General features: G+C 54.3%; 1 protein-coding gene across 1 annotated transcript; it reads left to right on the top strand.

The window, feature by feature from the left end:
* Positions 1 to 1,646: 1,646 nt before the first annotated feature.
* Positions 1,647 to 20,284, top strand: ISCA1 (iron-sulfur cluster assembly 1). The gene is made up of 4 exons (XM_001511449.4): positions 1,647 to 1,777; positions 13,322 to 13,375; positions 15,633 to 15,738; positions 18,575 to 20,284. Exons 1-4 carry the CDS (start codon positions 1,697 to 1,699, stop codon positions 18,721 to 18,723), a joined length of 390 nt encoding a protein of 129 aa, XP_001511499.1. The 5' UTR covers positions 1,647 to 1,696; the 3' UTR covers positions 18,724 to 20,284.
* Positions 20,285 to 20,510: the final 226 nt, after the last annotated feature.

Raw genomic sequence — 20,510 nt, 5'->3', positions numbered from 1 at the left:
CGCCGCTTGTGGGCTGGGTGACCTCGGGCCAGTCATTTCACCGCTCTGGATCTCAGTGGCCTCCTCTGGAAAACGGGGATGAAGACCGCGAGCCCCACGTGGGACGACCCGATCACCTTGTATCCTCCCCCCGGCCCCCGCGCCCCCAGCGCTTAGAGCATTCTGTCATTCATTCGTGTTTATTGAGCGCTTACTAGGTGCAGGGCACTGTACTAAGCGCTTGGAATGGACAGATCGGCAACAGATAGAGACGGTCCCCGCCCACTGACGGGCGCACGCTCTAATCGGGGGAGACGGACGGACAAAGAACAGCGCTTGGCACATAGTAAGCGCTTAACAGACGCCATCCTTATTATTCTAGTCCGTTCTGCTCCGCTGTCCGTCTCCCCCCGTTTAGACCGTGAGCCCGTCGCCGGGCGGGGGATCGTCTCTGTCTGTTGCCGAATTGTCCGATCCAAACGCTTAGTCCAGTGCTCTGCGCATAGTAAGCGCTCAATAAATACGATCGAACGAATAAATGCGATTGAATGAATGAATGAATTCTAGCGCAGGCTCCGCCACCCGTCTGCTGCGTGACCTTGGGCGAGTCGCTTCTCTGGGCCTCGGTGACCTCCTCTGTCGAAGGGGGATCAGGACCGTGAGCCCCAGGTGGGGGCCGCCTGATGACGTCGTATCTCCCCCCCCCCCCAGCGCTTAGAACAGCGCTTGGCGCCTAGCAAGCGCTTAAGACACGCTTAGAGAAAGAGCGTGGCTCGATGGAGGGAGCCCAGGCTTGGGGGGGTGGTCAGAGGTCACGGGTTCCAATCCCGGCTCCGCCACTCGTCGGCTGGGTGACTGTGGGCGAGTCACTTCTCTGGGCCTCAGTGACCTCATCTGGAAAATGGGTTCCAGACTGAGCTCCCCCCTTTCTCCCTCTGCTCCCTCTACCCGCCCTTCACCTCTCCGCAGCTCAACCCTCTTCTCCCCCCTCTCCCTTCCCCTCGGCACCGTACTCGTCCGCTCGACCGTCCGTATCTTCATCACCCTATTCGTTTTGTTAATGAGACGGACGTCGCCCCGATTCTATTTATATTTGCCATCGTTTTTACGAGACGTTCTTCCCCTCGATTCTATCGATCGCCGTCGTTCTCGTCCGCCCGTCTCCCCCGATCGGACCGTGAGCCCGTCGGAGGGCGGGGACCGTCTCTATCCGTCGCCGACTCGTTCGTTCCGAGCGCTCAGTCCACTGCTCTGCACGTAGTGAGCGCTCAATAGATACTATTGAATGAAGGGATGGGGATTAACCGGGAGCCTCACGTGGGACCACCCGATGACCCTGTATGTCTCCCAGCGCTTAGAACGGTGCGCTGCACACAGTGAGCGCCTAACAAATACCAACGTTATTATTAAGACAGGCCAGTCCCCACGGGCCACGCGCCCGGCCCTCCGGCTCGCGCTCCCGCTCGCGCCCCCGGCAACGGCGCGGCTGCGCATGCCCGCGCGCCTCCCTCCGCCGGCCACGTCCCCGACCTACGTAGAATGGAATGGATCGAACGTCAGGCCGCCGTCGATCACCAGGTCCTGGCCAATGGGAGGGGGCTTTGTGGCGCGAGGGAGGCGGGGCTCGCGGCACGCGGCGGCCTCGGTGAGGGGGCGGGGGGGGGAGGAGGAGGAGGAGGAGCGAGGGCGACGGCGGCGGCGGCGGCCGAGGGAGAAGATGTCCGCCTCGTTGGTGCGAGCCACCGTCCGGGCTGTGAGCAAGCGAAAGCTGCAGGCCTCCCGGGCCGCCCTCACTCTGGTGAGTGTCCGCCGGCCGCGGGCCCGGCACGTTGCTTCGCCTCCGTTAGGGCGGAGTCGGGAGCGACGGGGTTCGCTCCTCCCGACGAGGTCGGCCGGTTGGTTGCCAGCGGGCAGAGAAGAAGAATGTTGCTATTTGTGAAGCGTTCAGTACGTGCTGAAGTCTTCATCCCCGTTTTCCAGAGGAGGTCACTGAGGCCCAGAGAAGTGAAGTGACTCGCCCAAGGTCACACAGCTGACGAGCAAGGGGGGAGGGGAGAAGGGCTGTCAGCGACTACGTTTCCCAGCAGGCTGTGCGGCTCCGGGGACCATCCCCTCCCCCCTCCTTTTCAGTAGTATTTAGTAAGCGCTTACGATGTGCCAGCCACCGTACTGAGCGCTGGGGTGGATACAAGCCAATCGGGTTGGACGCACAGTCTCGATCTCCATTTCACAGGCGAGGTCACAGAGGCCCGGAGAATAGTGGTAATAACCCTCATCATATCTGTTAAGCGCCAAGCACCGTTCCAACCTCTGGGGGGGAAAAAATAAAATGGTGGTATTTGTTAAGCGCTTACTATGCAAAGCACTGTTCTAAGCGCTGGGGGATACGAGGTGATCGGGTTGTCCCACAGGTTTCATCCCCATTTTATAGATGAGGGGACTGAGGCCCAGAGAAGGGAAGTGACTCGCCCAGAGTCCCACAACTGGCAAAGCCGGGATTAGAACCCACCACCTCTGACTCCCAAGCCCGGGCTCTTGCCAGTGAGCCACGCTGCTTCCCTAGTTTACTTCCCTCTGTTTACTTGGCTGGGTTATTATCAATTGCTAAGTATTTTCCCCCACACCTCCGTCTCTTCTTACCAAAAGCAGAATCATCCTGTTTTTCAACTGTGAAAAGGACAAAGCACCGGCTCTGACACTGGTCTGCTGACCTTGGGCGAGTCACTGCACTTCTCTGGGCCTCGGTGACCTCGTCTGGAAAATGGGGATGGAGATTGTGAGCCCCAGGTGGGACGGGGACTATATGTCCAACCTGACTTGCTTGTATCCACCCCAGCGCTTAGAACAGTGCCCGGCACATAATAAGTGATTAACAAATACATTATTATTATTATTACAATAACTAGAAGTTATTGGGGAAGCAGCGTGGCTCAGTGGAAGGAGCACGGGCCTGGGAGTCGGGGGTCATGGGTTCGAATCCCGGCTCTGCCACTTGTCAGCTGTGTGACTGGGCAAGTCACTTAACTGCTTTGTGCCTCAGTTCCCTCGTCTGTAAAATGGGGATGAAGACTGTGAGCCTCAGGTGGGGCAATCTGATCACCCCGTATCTAACCCAGCGCTTAGAACAGTGCTCTGCACATAGTAAGTGCTTAACAAATACCGACATTATTATTAGAAGTCTCCCATCCGCTACCGTCTCTAAGCAACTCTTCTTCGGCCTAACGTATCCAAGAGCATGACTCATCAGAGGTTCTTGGAAGCTCCTTAATAATGATCATAATAATTGTGGTATTCGATACGCACTTACTCTGTGCCAGGCACTGTACCAAGCACTGGGGTGGATCCCAGCAAATCGGGTTGGACCCAGTCCCCGTCCCGCAGAGGGCTCACAGTTTTAGTCCCCATTTTCCAGATGAGGTAACTGCGGCCCAGAGAAGTGAAGTGACATGCCCAAGGCCACACAGCGGACAAGGGGCCGAGCCGGGATTAGAACCCGTGACCTTCTGACTCCCAGGCCCGGGCTCGATCCACAACGCCACGAGTTAAAACCCTGGGATTCATTCAGTCGTATTTATTGAGCGCTTACTGTGTGCAGAGCACTGGACCGAGCGCTTCGGAGAGGACAACGCAACAATAAACAGACACATCATAATAATAATAATAATAATGTCGGTCTTTAAGTGCTTACTATATGCCAAGCACTGTTCTAAGCACCGGGATAGATACAGGGCGATCCGGTTGTCCCACGCGGGGCTCACGGTCTTCATCCCCATTTTCCAGATGAGGTAACTGAGGCCCAGAGAAGTGAAGTGATTTGCCCTAGGTCACACAGCCGACAAGCGGCAGAGTGGGGATTCGAACCCACTTCCTCTGCCTCCCAAGCCGGGGCTCTTTCCACCGAGCCACGCTGCTGCTACACCCGATCATAAGGAGCTGGCTGGACGAGATCGGTCAGTCAGACAGCCGGTGGTATTTATCGAGCTCCCGCTATGTGCAGAGCGCGGTACTAAGCGCTCGGGAGGGGACGGTAGCACAGAATCGGCAGACCCGTGCCCTGTCCGAGATGGGGCTTCTGGGGGGATGGGGCTGTCGGGTCGGGACACCCTTCACTAATGAAGCAGATGAACGATTTCAGGGCCAGGGAGCCGGCGCTGGCCTTTTTGCCCTTTGTGGCAGTTGAATCCGCGTGAAGGGCCCACGGGGTACACAGAGTGTCCTCGAATCTTGAATCGGTCAGTCGGCCGTATTTATCGAGCGCTTCCCGTGTGCAGAGCCCTGCGTTAAGCGCTTAGGAGAGTACAGCATAAAAGTATCGCACGTTCCCCGCCCACGGGGAGCTTACAGTTTAGAGGGAGAGACAAACACCGATAGAAATAAATGACAGATAGGGACGTAAACGTCGTGGGGCTGGGAGGGGGGGGCCGGACGAAGGGAGCGAGTCAGGGAGATGCGGAAGGAAGAGGGAGAAGAGGGCTTGGTCGGGGAAGGCCTCTTGGAGGAGCTGGGCCTAAAATGAGGTTTCGAAGCGGGGCGGGGGGAGCGATCGTCCGTCGGATATGAGGAGGGAGGGCCTTCCAGGCCGGATGGCGGCGAGATGGAGAGGCCCGCTGGAAGACATGGGCGGACTGGGCTTAAGAGCGGGGAGACTGACTGGGGGATACCCGGATTGCAAACGGTTGCCGTTGTGGGGACGCAGCAGGAAATCCAAAACATCCAGCTTTTTCTTTGGAATGGTCTCACCCGTCCCCCCGCAGAGCCACAGGGGACCCTATCCGCAGAGGAGTCGCTGGGGGGGGGGGGGGGGGGGGGGGGGGCGGGGGAAGGCTTTCTCTGCCGGAGATGCAGACCTTGAAGAGGCGACGGCCTAACTGATAGTTGGAAGGAACGAGTCCCTTGTCCTTGCGACCGATCTGCCGTTGCCAGACTCGGTCGCAAAAAGCCTGGTGTTCGGGTCACTCGGTCATTTTCTCTGAGCATAATAATGAATAGCGATGGCATGTGTTAAGCCCTTAGTATGTGCCGGGCACTGTACTAAGCGCTGGGGTGGATGCAAGCAAATTGGGTTGGACAAAGTCCCTGCCCCGCGTGGGGTTCGATCCCCATTTTACAGATGAGGGAACCGAGGCCCAGAGAAGTGAAGTGACGTGCCTAAGGTCACACGGCAGACAAGTGGCGGAGCTGGGATTCGAACCCGTGACCACCCGACCCGCGGGCCCGTGCTCTAACCGCTAAGGCATGCTGCTTCTCTGAGCGTCTGCTGAGGGCAGAGCACAGGAAAACGAGTAGCCCCGATCCCTGCCCTCCGCTAGTTTACGGCGGAGCGAGGGAGACGGGCCCGAAAATGTATTACAGATAAGAATTAGAGTTAAGAACAGGAGAGGGTCGCTGGTTATGTCTTTTTATACGTCATATTTTATTTATTTCTGTCGACAGTGAGTTTCCATCTCTAATACTGAATTGAATCACTCCCTCTCCCTTACGTGGAATCCATAATAGATAATTAATGGTGGTATTTGTTAAGCGCTTACTCTGTGTCAAGCACCGTTCTGAGTGCTCCGACGGATACAAGATAACTAGGTCCCGCGTGGCTGCTCACAGTGTGAATAGGAGGGAGGACGGGGATTGTCTCTCCGTTTTGCAGTTGGGGAAACTGAGGCCCAGTGAAATGACTTGCCCAAGGTCACAGGGCGCGCGAGTGGCGGAACTGGGATCGGAACCCGGGTCCTCCGACTCCCAGGCCCGTGCTCTTTCCTCTGGGCCACGCTGCTTCTCTGTCCCTTTTAAGCACTTGACATTCACCCCGGCCTCAGTCTTACAGCACCCCTGTCTTTGTTGGTAATTTATTTCAATGTCTGTCGTCTCCCCCCTCCCGCTAGACCGTAAGGTCCTGGCGAGCGGGGAACATATCCGCCAGCTCCGTTGGTTTGTACTCTCCCAAGCACCGAGTACAATGCTCTGCACACAGTCAGCGCTCAGTAAATACCACTGATGGAGTGATTGACGGATTGAATTTGGAGTACATTCAGAAAGGATCTTTCCGACGGTCAGCAGAAAGGAAATAGTCTGAGGAGTAGTCTGTAGAAAATACCGAGAGGCGTTGTGGATAGAGCCCGGGCCTGGGTGTCAGAGGCCTTGAGTTCTAAGCCCGGATCTGCCACTTAATAATAATAATAATACTGTTAGTATCTGTTAAGCGCTTACTATGTGCCGAGCACCGTTCTAAGCGCCGGGGTAGACACAGGGGAATCGGGTCGTCCCACGTGGGGCTCACGGTCTTCATCCCCATTTCACAGATGAGGGAACTGAGGCCCAGAGAAGTGAAGCGACTCGCCCACGGTCACACGGCCGACGAGTGGCAGAGCTGGGATTCGAACTCATGAGCCCTGACTCCAAAGCCCGTGCTCTTTCCACTGAGCCACGCTGCTTCTCTTGTCTGCTGTGTGGCCTTGGGTAAGTCACTTCACTCCTGTGAGCCTCAGTTACCTCATCTGTCAAATGGGGATCGAGACTGTGAGCCCCACATGGGACTGTGTCCGACCCAGTTTGCTGGTGGCCACCCCAGCGCTTAGTACAGTGCAGTAGAGAACTTAGTAGAGAAGCAGCGTGGCTCAGTGGAAAGAGCACGGGCTTTGAAGTCAGAGGTCATGGGTTCAAATCCCTGCTCGGCCACATGTCAGCTGTGTGACTTTGGGCGAGTCACTTAACTTCTCGGTGCCTCAGTTACCTCATCTGTAAAATGGGGATTAAGATTGTGAGCCCCACGTGGGACAACCTGATTCCCCTGTGTCTACCCCAGCGCTTAGAACAGTGCTCGGCACCTAGTAAGCGCTTAACAAATACCAACATTATTATTATTATTATTATTACAGTGCCTGGCTCATGGTGAGCGCTTAACAAACACCCCAATTATTATTATCATTATTAAGGAGCTTCTAAGAACCTCTAATGAGTCGTGCTCTTGGATAAATTCGACTGAATAGAGTTGCTTAGAGACGGTAGTTAATGAGAGACTTCTAGTTACTGTACCTTTTCTCACAGTTGAAAAAATGATATCCTGCTTTTGCTAAGAATAGAAGTAGGCATGGGGAAAAATACTTATTAGAGACTCGGGATCTTAGAAGGAGGTCTTGAGAGGTCAGAGGTGCGAAATCAATGCAGGTAATTTCAGTTATGAAGTGAAGAAAACGGGCGTCGACTGTTCCTCAGAAATCACTTCACAATATCTCTTCAGCAGTCCCCAGTTAAGATTTTCCGTCCTAATGGGCTCTTCTGTGTCTGTGTTCTCTCATTCAGCTTTTGTAAAGGCCAAAAAAAAAAATTTTAATTGGGTCAAAAAGGGTCTTAGTCCCACAGTAGATTGCATCTTGATTCCCTTGAAAAGATTACCACGTCTATTCGAGACAAGGTGATGAGAGAACTGGGTTTGCTATTGCTTGTAACTTGTGTCTGAACCAAGTCCCGGAGGCCTTTAGAGCTATTATGCTGAATTTCCTCGGGTGTGTGGGGCTAAGAACCAAACCCCGCACTTTATTGTCAGAGGCAAAGGCTTGATTTGCATTTGCATTCCTTGGTATGGCGCGTTGATCTTGGTTTTTTGTTTGAAGTCAGTGAAAGGGAAAGAAACAAAACTCCTCTTCAGCTATTTAACTCGGCAGTTTGCTCCCACGTCTGCGAATCTGGAGTGTTTTCTAAAGCTCGGGGAACTTCCTGTGGTAGAAAATTGTCAGGGCCTGAAAATAGATTGATAACCAAAGTGACCCACTCCGGGACTAAGTCCCAATTCTGCCTTAATGTTGTAATGACGAAAGGGGTTTGCGGTGATCACAGTGTGGCCGAGAAAATATTCGTCTTCGAATCTTCCTGCCCGACAAAACTTGCATTTTCAATCGATCAGTCAATCGCTCGCGTTGACTGAGTGCTTACGGTGTGCAGAGCGCTCTCCTAAGCACTTGGGAGAGTGCAGTAATAATAATAATAATGTTGGTATTTGTTAAGCGCTTACTATGTGCCGAGCACCGTTCTAAGCGCCGGGGTAGACGTAGGGGAATCGGGTCGTCCCACGTGGGGCTCACGGTCTTAATCCCCATTTCACAGATGAGGGAACTGAGGCGCGGAGAAGTGAAGCGACTCGCCCACGGTCACACGGCCGACGAGTGGCAGAGCTGGGATTCGAGCTCACGAGCCCTGACTCCAAAGCCCGTGCTCTTTCCACTGAGCCACGCCGCTTCTCCACAGAGTCGGTAGACACGATCCCTGCCCGCCATGAGCCTACGGTCTAGAGAGGGAGGCGGGCATTGATATAAAGAAATAAATTGCGGATGAGGACGTAAGTGCCGAGGAGCGGAAGACGGGGGCAAGAAAGTGTGGAAATCCAGGTGCGGGGGTGAGGCGGAAGGGAGCGGGAGTTTTTGGCGGGCAGGGAGCACACCGTAAGTGCTCAAGAAATACCCCCGATTCCTCCCGCTCCGGCTACTTTAGGCAGAGGGAGTCTGCGGTCCGGTTTCGCGTGTAAGCTCCTCGAGGCCGGGTAGCCCGCGTCGTGCTTTCGTTGTGCTTTTCCGAGCGTTCGGTACAGAGCCCGCTACTCGGCAGGAGCTCAGTACATAGCATCGGTTGAGCGGCGGGTAAACGGCGCCCTTGGGGTTTTGGTCGAGCGTCTTCACCGGCCCATCTCATCGTAGTTGCCCCTCTTACTCGTCGGGGTCTGAGCAGTGCCGACCCAGCATAGCGAAGGGCCGGAGAAGGTACCCGACTGGGTCGGTCGGTCGTACTTATTCAGCGCGCTCTGTGTGCAGAGCACCGTACCGAGCGCCTGGGAGAGTAAATGTGACAGTGAACAGACCCATTCCCTGCCCACAACGAGATTACAGTCTAGAGGGGTCTTGCCGAGGTTCTCAGCGTGACACCCAGACCCATGGATTGCTTTTCCTGTCCCCATCTTTAAATTTATTTTACCGTCCTTTCACGATAAAGGGCAGGCGATGAAGCAGCACGGCCTAGAGGAAAGACCCGGGGCGTGGGAGTGAGAGGATCTGGGTTCTCAACCCGGCGCTACGCCGGATGCCTGCCCAGTGACCCCGTCAAGTCACTTCACTTCTCTGGGCCTCGCTTGCCTCATCTGTAAAATGGGGTTCAATCCCCGTTCTCCCGCCTACTTAGCCCGGGAGCCCCGGGTAAGACAGGGACCGTGTCCGGCCCGATTAACCCGAATCCACCCCGGCGCTTAGGAGAGCGCTCTGGCACACAGTCAGTCAGTGGTATTTACTGAGCTCTTCCTGTCTGCTGGACACTGTACTGAGAGCTTGGGAGAGTCCAGTGTAACAGACACGTTCCCCTCCCACGACGACTCCACATTGTAGAGAGCGCTTAATTTAGTGAAGGCTCTGCAGATATCATGGGGTACATCCGGCTGCTTGGGAAGGGCTTGATTTAGGGGGCTGGGGAACCTAGGAAAGAATCCTTTTGCCTTTACACACGTTTAACCCAGAAACAGAAGCAGGGAACCCAGAAACAGAAGAACACCCTCAGGGTGAAAAACAGCCTCATCTGGGGATTGGCGATGGGATGCTGAGAACCGGTTTCTGAAGAGCGGGGGAGGCTTGTTTCCATCCTCGCTGCAATTACCTCCATTTGTTTGTCCTCTTTGGCCTCTCTAGACCTCCTCCTCCGATTCTCTCAAGTGTTTTTCCCACCGCTCCTATTTTTAACCCGCCAGCAACCTCGCTTTAAGAGGTATGGGGACGGTTTGAGTTGAAAGGCGCCCGCCGTAACTAGGGCGGCCGAGATTTACAAGTGGAGAAGGATGCCTCATTGAAGCTCTCGGTTTTTGTGTAAAATCCTCTGTCAGCGAGGGGCATGTTGTTTCACACAGGGCAATTTAGAATAAGTCGTGTTCCTTAGGAACCGAAGAATCCCGAAAGTACGAGGACGGTGGCCCTCCCAGGGTAAATGAAATCTGTGTCCCATTATCCTGTTCTTTTTACTCCTGGAGGGCAAGGGCCGCGTCTGCTAATTCAATTGCAGTACAAGCCCATCAGGCACACTCTGTTCTTCTCTCGCCAGCCTACTCACTGATTCGGTTTCATCTGACCCTCTGCTGACCCCATCACCCACGGCCCCCCCCCCCCCCCTTTCATTCTGTTCAGTCGGTCGTGTTTACCGAGTGCCCCCTGTGTGCAGAGGACCGTACTGAGCGCTTCTCCTACAGCCCATCCCTCTGCCCGCCTTGGAAGCCCTCCTAAAATCACATCTCCAAAGGCCTTCCTTGACGAAGCCCTCATTTCCCCTACTCCCTCTCCCTTCTGCCTCACCCGCGCACTTAGATCTGCACCCCTAAAATCACTTGACGGAGAGGCAGGGTGGCTCGGTGGAAAGAGCACGGGCTGGGAAGCCAGAGGTCGTGGGTTCTCGCCCCAGCTCCGCCACTTGTCAGCTGTGTGCCTTTGGGCAAGTCACCTCACTTCTCTGGGCCACAGTTACCTCATCTGGAAAATGGGGATTCAGACCCCGTTTAAGACGTGGGGCAACCCGATAGTCTCGTATCTATCCCAGGGCTTACAGCAGTGCTTGGCACATAGTAAGGGCTTAAAAAATACCATTTTTCTTTTCTGATATTCCGCCCACAGCGCATATCCTTGTACTCTGTCATTTCCCCTATCTGTAATTTGTCTCCCCCCCCCCCCCCCCAAGACTGGAAGCTCCTGGTGGGCAGGGATCGTGTCTACCGACTCTGTTGTATTGTCCTCTCCCAAGCGTTCAGTACAGCGCTCTGCGCACAGTAAGCGTTTAATAAATGCTTTTAAGCGACTGATTGATGAGTACAGTTCTCTGCCCACAGGAAACATGTCGGGAATACTTTTGATAAATTCATTAAGAATCGAAACCCGGCAAGCGTTATTACTGTTATTGTTATTATTATGGTATTTGTTGAGCGTTCCCTGCGTGCCGGGCACTGTACTTAGCACCGGGGTAGATACAAACAAATTAAGTTATCGGATTTTGAGCCCTCCAATTCCCACCTGTGTATTCTTTCCCGGTGCTCAGTACGGTGCTCTGCGCTCAGTAACGGCAGATAACGCGGTCTGATGGGAAGAACGTTCATTCAATAGTATTTATTTATTCAATAGTATTTATTGAGCGCTTACTATGTGCAGAGCACCGTACTAAGCGCTTGGAATGTACAAATCGGCAACAGATAGAGACGGTCCCTGCCCTTTGACGGGCGCACGGTCTAGTCTAACATGGCCCCGTGAGTCAGAGGATTCTAATCCCGGCTCCGTCGCGTACCTGCTCATGTGCAAGTCACTTTACTTAATAAATGATAATGATGGTATTTAAGTGCTTACTCTGTGCCGAGCACTGTTCTAAGCGCCGGAATAGATACAAAGTAATCAGGTTGTCTTACATGGCGCTCACAGTCTTCATCCCCGTTTTCCAGATGAGGGAACTGAGGCACCGAGAAGCGGAGTGGCTTGCCCAAAGTCACACAGCAGACAAGTGGCGGGGGCGGGATTAGAACCCACGCCCTCCGACTCCCAAGCCCGGGGCTCTCGCCACCGAGCCACGCTGCTTCACTTCTCCGTGTCTCAGTTCCCTCATCTGCAGAATGGGGCTTCGATACCTGTTCTCCCTCCTGCTTGGACGGTGAGCCCCACGTGGGACCTGATGATCTTGTACCTACCCCAGCGGGCGGTACCGTGCTTAGTAGATAGTAAGCACTTAACAAATACCACAGTTATTCTTACTGTTAGTGATAATGAAGCAGCGAGGCTCAGTGGAAAGAGCCCGGGCTTTGGAGTCAGAGGTCATGAGTTCAAATCCCGGCTCCGCCACTTGTCAGCTGTGTGACTGTGGGCGAGTCACTTCGCTTCTCTGTGCCTCAGTTACCTCATCTGTAAAATGGGGGTGAAGACCGTGAGCCCCACGTGGGACAACCCGATTCCCCTGTGTCTACCCCAGCGCTTAGAACGGTGCTCGGCACATAGTAAGCGCTTAACAAATACCAACATTTATTTTTATTTTTTATTTCTGTGTGGGGGTGGAGAAGGAGGAACGAGGATGTTCTCCGCAACTCTAAACTTGTAGCAATTTTCTGGGCCGCAGTGACTGCTTGGGACAAGCCGCAGTCTAATGGACAGCTACATTGTGAGGCTTAATAATGACGATAACGTTGGTATTTGTTAGCGCTTCCTATGTGCCGAGCGCTGTTCTAAGCGCTGGGGTAGATACAGGGTAATCGGGTTGTCCCACGTGAGGCTCCCGGTCTTTAGAGAAGCGGCGTGGCTCAGTGGAAAGAGCACAGGCTTGGGAGTCAGAGGTCATGGGTTCAAATCCCGGCTCAGCCACTTGTCCGCTGTGTGACCTTGGGCAAGTCACCTAACTTCTCTGTGCCTCAGTTACCCCATCTGTAAAATAGGGATTAAGACTGTGAGCCCCACGTGGCACAACCTGATCACCTTGTATCCTCCCCAGCGCTTAGAACAGTGCTCTGCACACAGTAAGCGCTTAACAAATGCCATCATTATTATTATTATTATTATTAATCCCCGTTTTACAGATGAGGTAATTGAGGCACCGAGTAGTTAAGTGACTTGCCCAAACCAACTCTCTCGTTAGTAGCCCGTGGACTATAAGGTCCTTGTAGGCAGGGGTCATGTCTCCTAACTTTACTGTATTGTACTCTCCCAAGCGCTCAGGACAGTGGTCTGCACACAGTAAGCTTTCGAGAAATACCATCGATTGATTGACCGAAGGGGTATTGTTGCCGGCGGGCATTCGAAACAGTGAAGACTCTAGACCCTTAGCTCGTTACGGGCAGGGAACGTGTTTGCTAAGTCTGTGTCGTACTCTCCCAGGCGCTTAGGGCAGTGTTCTGCGCATAGTAAGCGCTCACTAGAAGCAGCGTGGCTCAGTGGAAAGAGCCCGGGCTTGGGAGTCAGAGGTCATGGGTTCGAATGCCGGCTCCGCCGCTTGTCAGCTGACTTTGGGCAAGTCCCTTAACTTCTCGGTGCCTCAGTTCCTTCATCTGTACAATGGGGACGAAGACTGTGAGCCCCACGGGGGACAACCTGATCACCTTGTATCCCCCCAGCACTTAGAACAGTGCTTTGCATATAGTAAGCGCTTAACAAATACCATCATCATTATTATTATTATTATTAAATACCACTGATTGATAAAGAAGTGGAGTCGGAGCCCAAGGTGCAGTCGGAAGGTTTAACTGCCGGTGTTTTTTCGCCAAGTATCGATTTTACGTGGTCCCCGGAAGCAGACGAGAGAAAAGCCTTGGCGAGTTTTCCCATCTTCTCTGAAGACCCACTCAACACTGCTTTTCCTCTTTCAGACCCCGTCAGCCGTAAATAAGATAAAGCAACTTCTGAAAGACAAACCTGAAAATGTAAGTACGACCGACGGCGTGACGATTCTCCCCCGAGCGTCAGAGAGGGAATTTTGGAAGCCACCGTACCCCAACGCTGCTAGGACAGACTGGAACGTAACCTGGGATTTTCCTGCCGTCCGGGGGGTGGGGGGGGTCTCGTCTAAGTGGTGTAACGGACAGGTTTAAACTCGAGCGTAGAAGTGCTTGAAATTTCAGGGCTGCTTTCTGAAGTCCCGTGGAACTACCGAGGTGTGATCCAGACTAAAATGGAGCCGCTGCGGGCACGACGACCCCGGGGCCTTCTCAGAGCAGCTGACGAACAGTGCTCCAGCATTTAGAACAGTGCTTGGTACATAGTAAGCGCTTAACAGGTACCATAATTATTTTAATTATTTACGAATGGTAACCTGGGATAGCACTGAGCTGTGGGGGGGGGGAGGGGGACTAATCCCCTCTACTTAGGACCTTGGGCCGACTCTGGGAACTCAAGGCTTTAGCGGGTCCTCTCCAAATGGGCCCGCCCTACCTACCCGATCCCCTCCCCCACCTCCTTCAGAAGGGCGGTGTTGGCATCAGCTCTTAGAACAGTGCTCGGCACATAATAAGCGCTTAACAAATACCGCTGTTATTTAGTGAACGGGAACCAAAACCTAGACGGTCGCAGCCGTCTGCTTTCCGGGGGGGCGTTGTCCGTAGCACGTGAGTCTGGGTGGGCCAAGGACCCAGAGGCCGACGGGTTTAACCTTTTCCCAGGCCTCTCTGTGACAGGCCTGAGCGGAATCCGTAGGCTGTCATAAAATGGTTCCACCCTAACCCGGCCTGGACCGAGGCATCGGAAGCGATTCTCTCCTCGGGAGAGATCAAACGGGCAGGTGGCGTCCAGAAATTTCTCAGCCCTTTGTCCCGCTGGAAGCTTCACGTTTAGGTTGAAATGCTTCGATTCCTTTCTTAGCACTCGCTCTGCCGGCTTAATTGAGTCTTCCTGTTTATAAAAGTAAAGGCCATGGCCTGGGCCGAGCAAACATTCCCCCCACCCCCAGCTCTGTTTTAGCTTGGGAAGACTGGGAATGTCTAACTCCTCTTAGAAATCAGTTGTTGGGCGGCACAGCAGGATCCTGAACGCTGGTGATGGTCAGCGTAAGCCCCAGGCCCTTTTGGGGTAGAATCTTCCGTTCTTCCGTTCGGGGCCCGGTCCAGTTTCAGTCATTGAGTTTTTCGGCCTGAACTCCTGGGCCCTTTGGTTACCCGCCCTCAGCGACGGTTAGGCGTTAGGCGACTGTTTTCCCTGTCCCTCATCTCTTCTGAGGACCGACTATAGGCTCCTCGCGGGCGGGGATCGAGTCTACTGACTCTGTTAGACTTTCCCAAGTGCTCTGCACAGGGTAAGCGCTCAGCAGATTCCATCGATTGATTGGCGGGCGTTTACAGAGTGCCCGTAACGAGCTGAAAGTCTAGAGTCTTCAATTGTTTCGAATGCCCGCCGGCAACGATACCCCTGCAGATTGCCGGACCCCCCGAGCGACTGATCCCGTGGTGGCCAGGCGGAATGGAATTTCTAATTTGTGGCCGGAGAGGACCGTTCTCGGTAGCTCTGTCTCGCAGCGGACGTGTCCCCCGGAGCTCACTTGAAAATTGAGGAATTTGGTAACAAAGAAGGAGTTGGCGGGGTCAGGAGGGGAGGGAGAGATGATCGTTCTTACTGTGGCTATTGTATTTTCAAATTTCACCTTCACCTCAAGCATTCCAACTACAGTTTTGAGCGCCCACCCACCCCGGAGTGTTTTTTCTTGGGGATTGGAGACTTAGGGGGTCATTCTTTTTCACTGTGGGGCCTGGAAACCTGCTCTTTATCCCGCCAGCTCCTTTCGGGACCGATTTATCCAGGGCCCTTCGGGCCAGAGAAACAACTGTTAATGGAGAGGGAATGAGCCTGTTCTCGTATTGTCCTCTCCCGAGGGCATAGTACAGTGCTCTGTACAGAGTAAGTCCTCGTTCCCTCTTCTCCCACTCCCTTCCGTGTCACCACTGCGCTTGGATTTTCACCCTGTGTTCCCCCCTCCCTCAGCCGCACAGCACTCACGTCCGCATCTGTCGTTTATCCGTATTAATGTCTCTGGCCCCTCTAAGACTCTTAAGCCGATCGCGGGCAGGGAGAGCGTCAGCCGACTCTGTTAAATCGTATCCTCCCAAGCGCTCAGTACAGTACTCCGCACACAGCGAGCGTTCAACGGATACCACTGACCGATCGGTTTAAAGAAGACCTCTTCTCTTGCAGGTGGGTGTGAAGGTCGGCGTCCGCACCCGGGGCTGTAATGGCCTGTCGTACACTTTGGAGTACACGAAGACCAAAGGAGACTCTGATGAAGAAGTAGTCCAAGATGGTGAGTGTTTTCTCATTCTGGGTTCCGAACTAGCTTGCCGTGTGCCCTTCGTCTTGCTGGAGGTGAGATTTTTGTCTCTTCCTGGGGGCACGTCAGGATGCCAAAGGGAAGAGGTTCGCATTTTTTTCCCCCCGCCCCCTCCCTCGGCGAGGTCCCCTTGGAGCAAACGACCTTTTGAGTTACGAGAGATTGCGAGTCAACCGTGTCGACCCGTGCCTCTGGAAAATTCTTGTCTTCCTTCGTTGTCTCACCTCCAGTTTTTTGAGAATGGGAAAGATCGTGCCGCCCTATCCCGGCGGTTGGGTTGGCCAGCCATCCAACGGCTCTCAAAATTTGGGCCCCGTTAGACTGGTTCCAGAGCGGCTCCACGGCGGCCCGGCGGAAATCACTTCCTCTGGTGATTTGCGCCCGGCTTTCCGCGTTCGCGGATTCTCCAGGTGAGTAAGTCCCTCCCCGCCCTTTCGCCCCGCCCTCCCGAGGTCCAGGCATGGCTTTCCTGCCGACCCCCACCCCCCTCCCGCCCTCACAGGTTCCTTTTTTTTTTTTATGGTATCTACTCTGCGCTTCCTATGTGCCAGGCACCGTTTTAAGCGCCGGGGTGGATACGGGCAAGTCGGGTCGGACACAGTCCCCGTCCCCTGTGGGGCTCACCGTCTCAATCCCCGTTTTACAGATGAGGGAACCGAGGCCCAGTGAAGCGACTTGCCCGGGGACACGGCGCAGACACGTGGCAGAGCCGGGATTAGAACCCGGGTCCTCGCGGCTCCCGGGCCGAGGCTCTAGCCGCTATAGGCCACGCCGCTTCTCTGCTTCTTCTGGCCTGCCTGGGCCAGCCCATCTCTCTCTTCCCCCTTAGCCGGCCTAGGCTTTTTAAACCTTTTTTTTTTTTTTTCCTTTTTAACCCAGAGGCCGTGCTTCCCCTCCTGCCACCGCCTCAGTCCGGGCCAGAGCGGGAGGCGCTGCGAGTCGGGGGGGAGGGAAAAACGAGGCGGCGGAGCATGGCGGGGCGCAGCTGCCGTGCCTTTGAAAAGCAAATGGAGGAAAAGCTGTGGGGGAGGTGGAGAGGGCAAGGGGGACCGGCTGGCGCGGGAGGAGCTAGATCAGGGTATCGGGAAGGGGGAGGGATGCAGGAAAACCGTTGAAAATGAAGAGGGGCAGGGATACTAAACTCGACAGGAAGCCCCTCTCCCGTGGCAAGAAAGGAGAAGCAGCGTGGCCCAGTGGATGGAGCCCAGGGCTGGGAGTCGGAGAACCCGAGTTCTAATTCCGGCTCCGCCACTGGTCTGCCGTGTGACCTTGGGCTAGTCGCTTCACCTCTCTGTGCCCCAGTTACCTCCTCTGTAAAATGGGGGTTACGACTGAGCTCCACGTGGGACAACCTGATTACCTCGTATCTACTCCAGTGCTTAGAACGGTGCTTGGCGCACAGTGAGCCCTTAACAGATACCCTCATTATTATTATTATTATTATTATTATCATCATTATTCTCTGGGCCCCGGTTACCTCACCTGTAAAATGAGGGCGAAGACAGAGAGCCCCTCGGGGGACGTGGGCTGCGTCCAACCTGATCAGCTCGTTATCTACCCCAGCGCCTCAGTAAAGTGCCTGGCCCCTCGAACGCGCTTAACGAATTCCATTTAAAAAAGAAAAAAAAAGAAACACCCCAGACTGAAGTAGTTTCAGTCCGGCTCTTCGGGGCCCGAACGTCGTCCTCAGCGACGGCCCCGGGAGTCTGAACGGTACCGGCTTCACCTTCATAAGCCTGCTTAGGTGGTCCGGTCTGAGCTGTGTCGTCTATCAGTTGAGCGCTTGCTGTGCGCAGAGCTCTGTACTAAGCACTCGGGAGAGTACACTGTAGCAGATTTGGTAGACGCGTTCCCTGCCCACCACCGGCTCAACTCTCTAGTCGTCGTCCCTTCGAGTTCCGGCTTCGAATGCAAGGGACCGGCATTCGGTCAGTCGGTCCGAAGGCATCCCGCCGGACAGAATTCACCGACGAACCCCATCCGTTTAGAGAACGGGAGCGTCGTCTAGAAAATAAGGAAACGAGTGATCCGAAAGCAAGATTCACAGTTGAGAACTATTCCCGTACCTTGTAAGGAACCATCGGTCAGTCGGCGGTATCTGTCGAACGTTTACCGGGTGCAGAGCGCCGGACGGTCCCTGCCCACGGGGAGCTTAGAGGCAAACTGTCTGAAAGCAGTTCAGCCTGGTTTCTTTTCTCCCCGTCAGCCTCTTCCCCAACCCCGCAGCCTGCCTGGCTGCCGTCGGGTTGCCTTACCGCCGATCTCGCCTAACACGAGCCGGGACTGTCGTACCTGAGGCTTTGGTGAGGGCGGTGAGGTGGCCTGTCATTTTGTCACCGCTGTGGTCCTCCCCCACCCGACCCCGTATCCCTGACCCCGTATCTCTGGACCGACGACCGCAGGAAATAGTTTTCCGGCTCCCGCCTTAACCTAACGGAGACTTCCAGTCTGGGCTGTCGGGTGGCAGATAGGAGTGCGGTTCTCCGTCTGGTCAAGTGGAATTACTACGATGGGAAACTCAAGCCAGGGAGTGTGGTTTTGGAACAAGCGTTTACAATGGCAAGATTGGGCGGGGGAGGGAAAGGGAGGAGGGAGAAGAAAGAGGCCATTAGTTGAAAATCCAAGGAAGTGCTACAAGACATTCAAAGACTTCCTGTTTGACTTTTGTTTGTGACTGCTGTTTGAAGTGGTTTGTTTTTTTGGTTTTTTTTTTTTTACTATACCTTGGCAAGTTGGACGTAGGTTGTTTTTTTCCCCCGATTCCATGTAACGTTTGGTTTTTTTTTTTTGTTCTTTTGTCTTCTTTAAGGAATTAGGGTGTTCATCGAAAAGAAGGCCCAGCTAACACTCTTAGGAACAGAAATGGACTATGTAGAAGACAAATTGTCCAGCGAATTTGTATTCAATAATCCAAACATCAAAGGAACATGTGGGTGTGGAGAAAGTTTTAACATTTGAGACCTCAGGACTGCTCGTTTGCTTTTAAGCCCCAGAAATACTCCTAGTGGCTTTCTAAACCGTCGTGTTTCTTTCAGGTTCTCGGCCTTTGTAATCTGGGGAAATAAAGTTCGTACCTTTGGAAATGGAAACCGGCGTGGTGAATTTCCGCACGGGGGCATCGAGCGATGGCGATAGTGAAGTGCTGGGCTGTTTACGCTGTTCGGTTCAGAACAAAAAGAAAAAACAAATTTACCCTGCCTGAAAGATCCTTCTCGTTGGAATGATTTCCCCGTCTTCTGCTTGTCCCTGGGGGGTGGCTCTGGGTTTGTCGGCGTCCGGGGGACAGCCTCTTTAATGGGCGGTCCCCGCGGTCCCACGTTCATTCAGTCCTCCTGGGATGCGGGGGTTGAGTCCCGCTAAGGAAAGCTCGTCGTTTCTGGCCCTCGGCGCGGGATCCAGATAGGTGCGCGTCGGCGGAAGAACATCTCCGAATGCCGCCGTCGCCTCCTATCCGGAGAGCGCGTTCCGGCGGGACTGACCGTTCTGTCTCCCTCTGTTTTCGGCCTCGGTTTTTACCATCCGAAGGCCGGAAGATCCTCCGCCGGTCCCTCGATCGTCGGTATTCATTGGGTGCTTTCTGTGTGCCGGGCACTTCGCTAAGGTCAACCAACCAAACGCGAAGAGCAGAAAGAATTGGGCGGGGGGAGCGAGGGGAGATTTACGAAAGCATCTACTTAAGCTCTGCCAGGATGTCTCATCCCCGTTTACCCCCTTAGAAACCCAGTCGCGGAGGAGGCGAGGGACGTCCGCAGCGTGTGGGTTATTCCGTTATCAGGACCTCCCTCTGCTCCCGCTTCTTCGTCTCCGTCTCCGCTCTGCCATCTGCCTTCAGATGACGGAGAGTTAGGTCCAAGCCGAAAGACTCCCGGCTCGGTTGCACGCGGTGTCCCCGAAGAGGCTGTGGTTCGTTTCCCCCGGCTCTCGGAGAGCAGGCGGTGGGTGGCCTTTGTTGGGCCTCCCGAGTAGGCGGAGGTAAACTGTAGAGTTGGAGAGAACCTCGTCCGTAAACACGTAAGCTGTCTTCTCTCCTTCCCTTAGAGCCGGGGAGGAGGTCAGGGAAGTCCGTGTAGTGGATCCGGCCTCAGCCGCGCCCTCAATTCTTTTTATTTCCCCAAAACTTCCCAAATGAAGGACGTTTTCCAGATCCTGAATCGGAGTGCCAGAAGATTGAAACAGCTGTTTTTATGAATGTCAGCGAGCCCTCTTTCCAGCAACTTTCCATAACAAGGCTCTATTTTTGACTCGTTTCTGTAGAGTTTCGCATAGTCAACGTCCGATTGCGCGCGGAGGGGCGTAGGCTTCGCGTTTGAAATCGGACACTGCCGGAAAACGAAGCAGCCCGGATTCTTCGAATACGGCCGTCGCGTTAACGGAACGCACGACAGCCAGGCTGGACACGTGATGTGAACGCTAGCGCCTGTCTGTGTACAGTTGATTCGAATTTTGCTCTGTTCGTAATCCGTGTGATACTGTGTGTGGCGTTTTCGGTTGTCAATAAATTACAGCTTCTTGGCCATCATTCACCGCTACATTTTTCTTTGCGCGGAAAAGGGGTGGGAGGAGGCGAAGAGTGAAAGCTTCTGGTTTCTATCAGGCGATCTTCAGCCTCACCATTACAGCTGCTCAATCGGACAGGAGGAGGAGGATTTACCGAGCGCCGGGTGTGATGTTCCGCGTTTCCCAAGCCAGGCAAAGATGCGACATTCCCTGCCGAACCCCCCCCTCCCGCCCCAACGCGTGACGGA

Source organism: Ornithorhynchus anatinus, chromosome X5 (genome assembly GCF_004115215.2).
Source record: "Ornithorhynchus anatinus isolate Pmale09 chromosome X5, mOrnAna1.pri.v4, whole genome shotgun sequence".
NCBI lineage: Eukaryota > Metazoa > Chordata > Mammalia > Monotremata > Ornithorhynchidae > Ornithorhynchus > Ornithorhynchus anatinus.
The sequence above is the reverse complement of the archived record's forward strand: the minus strand, read 5'-3'. Positions and strand labels throughout refer to the sequence as shown.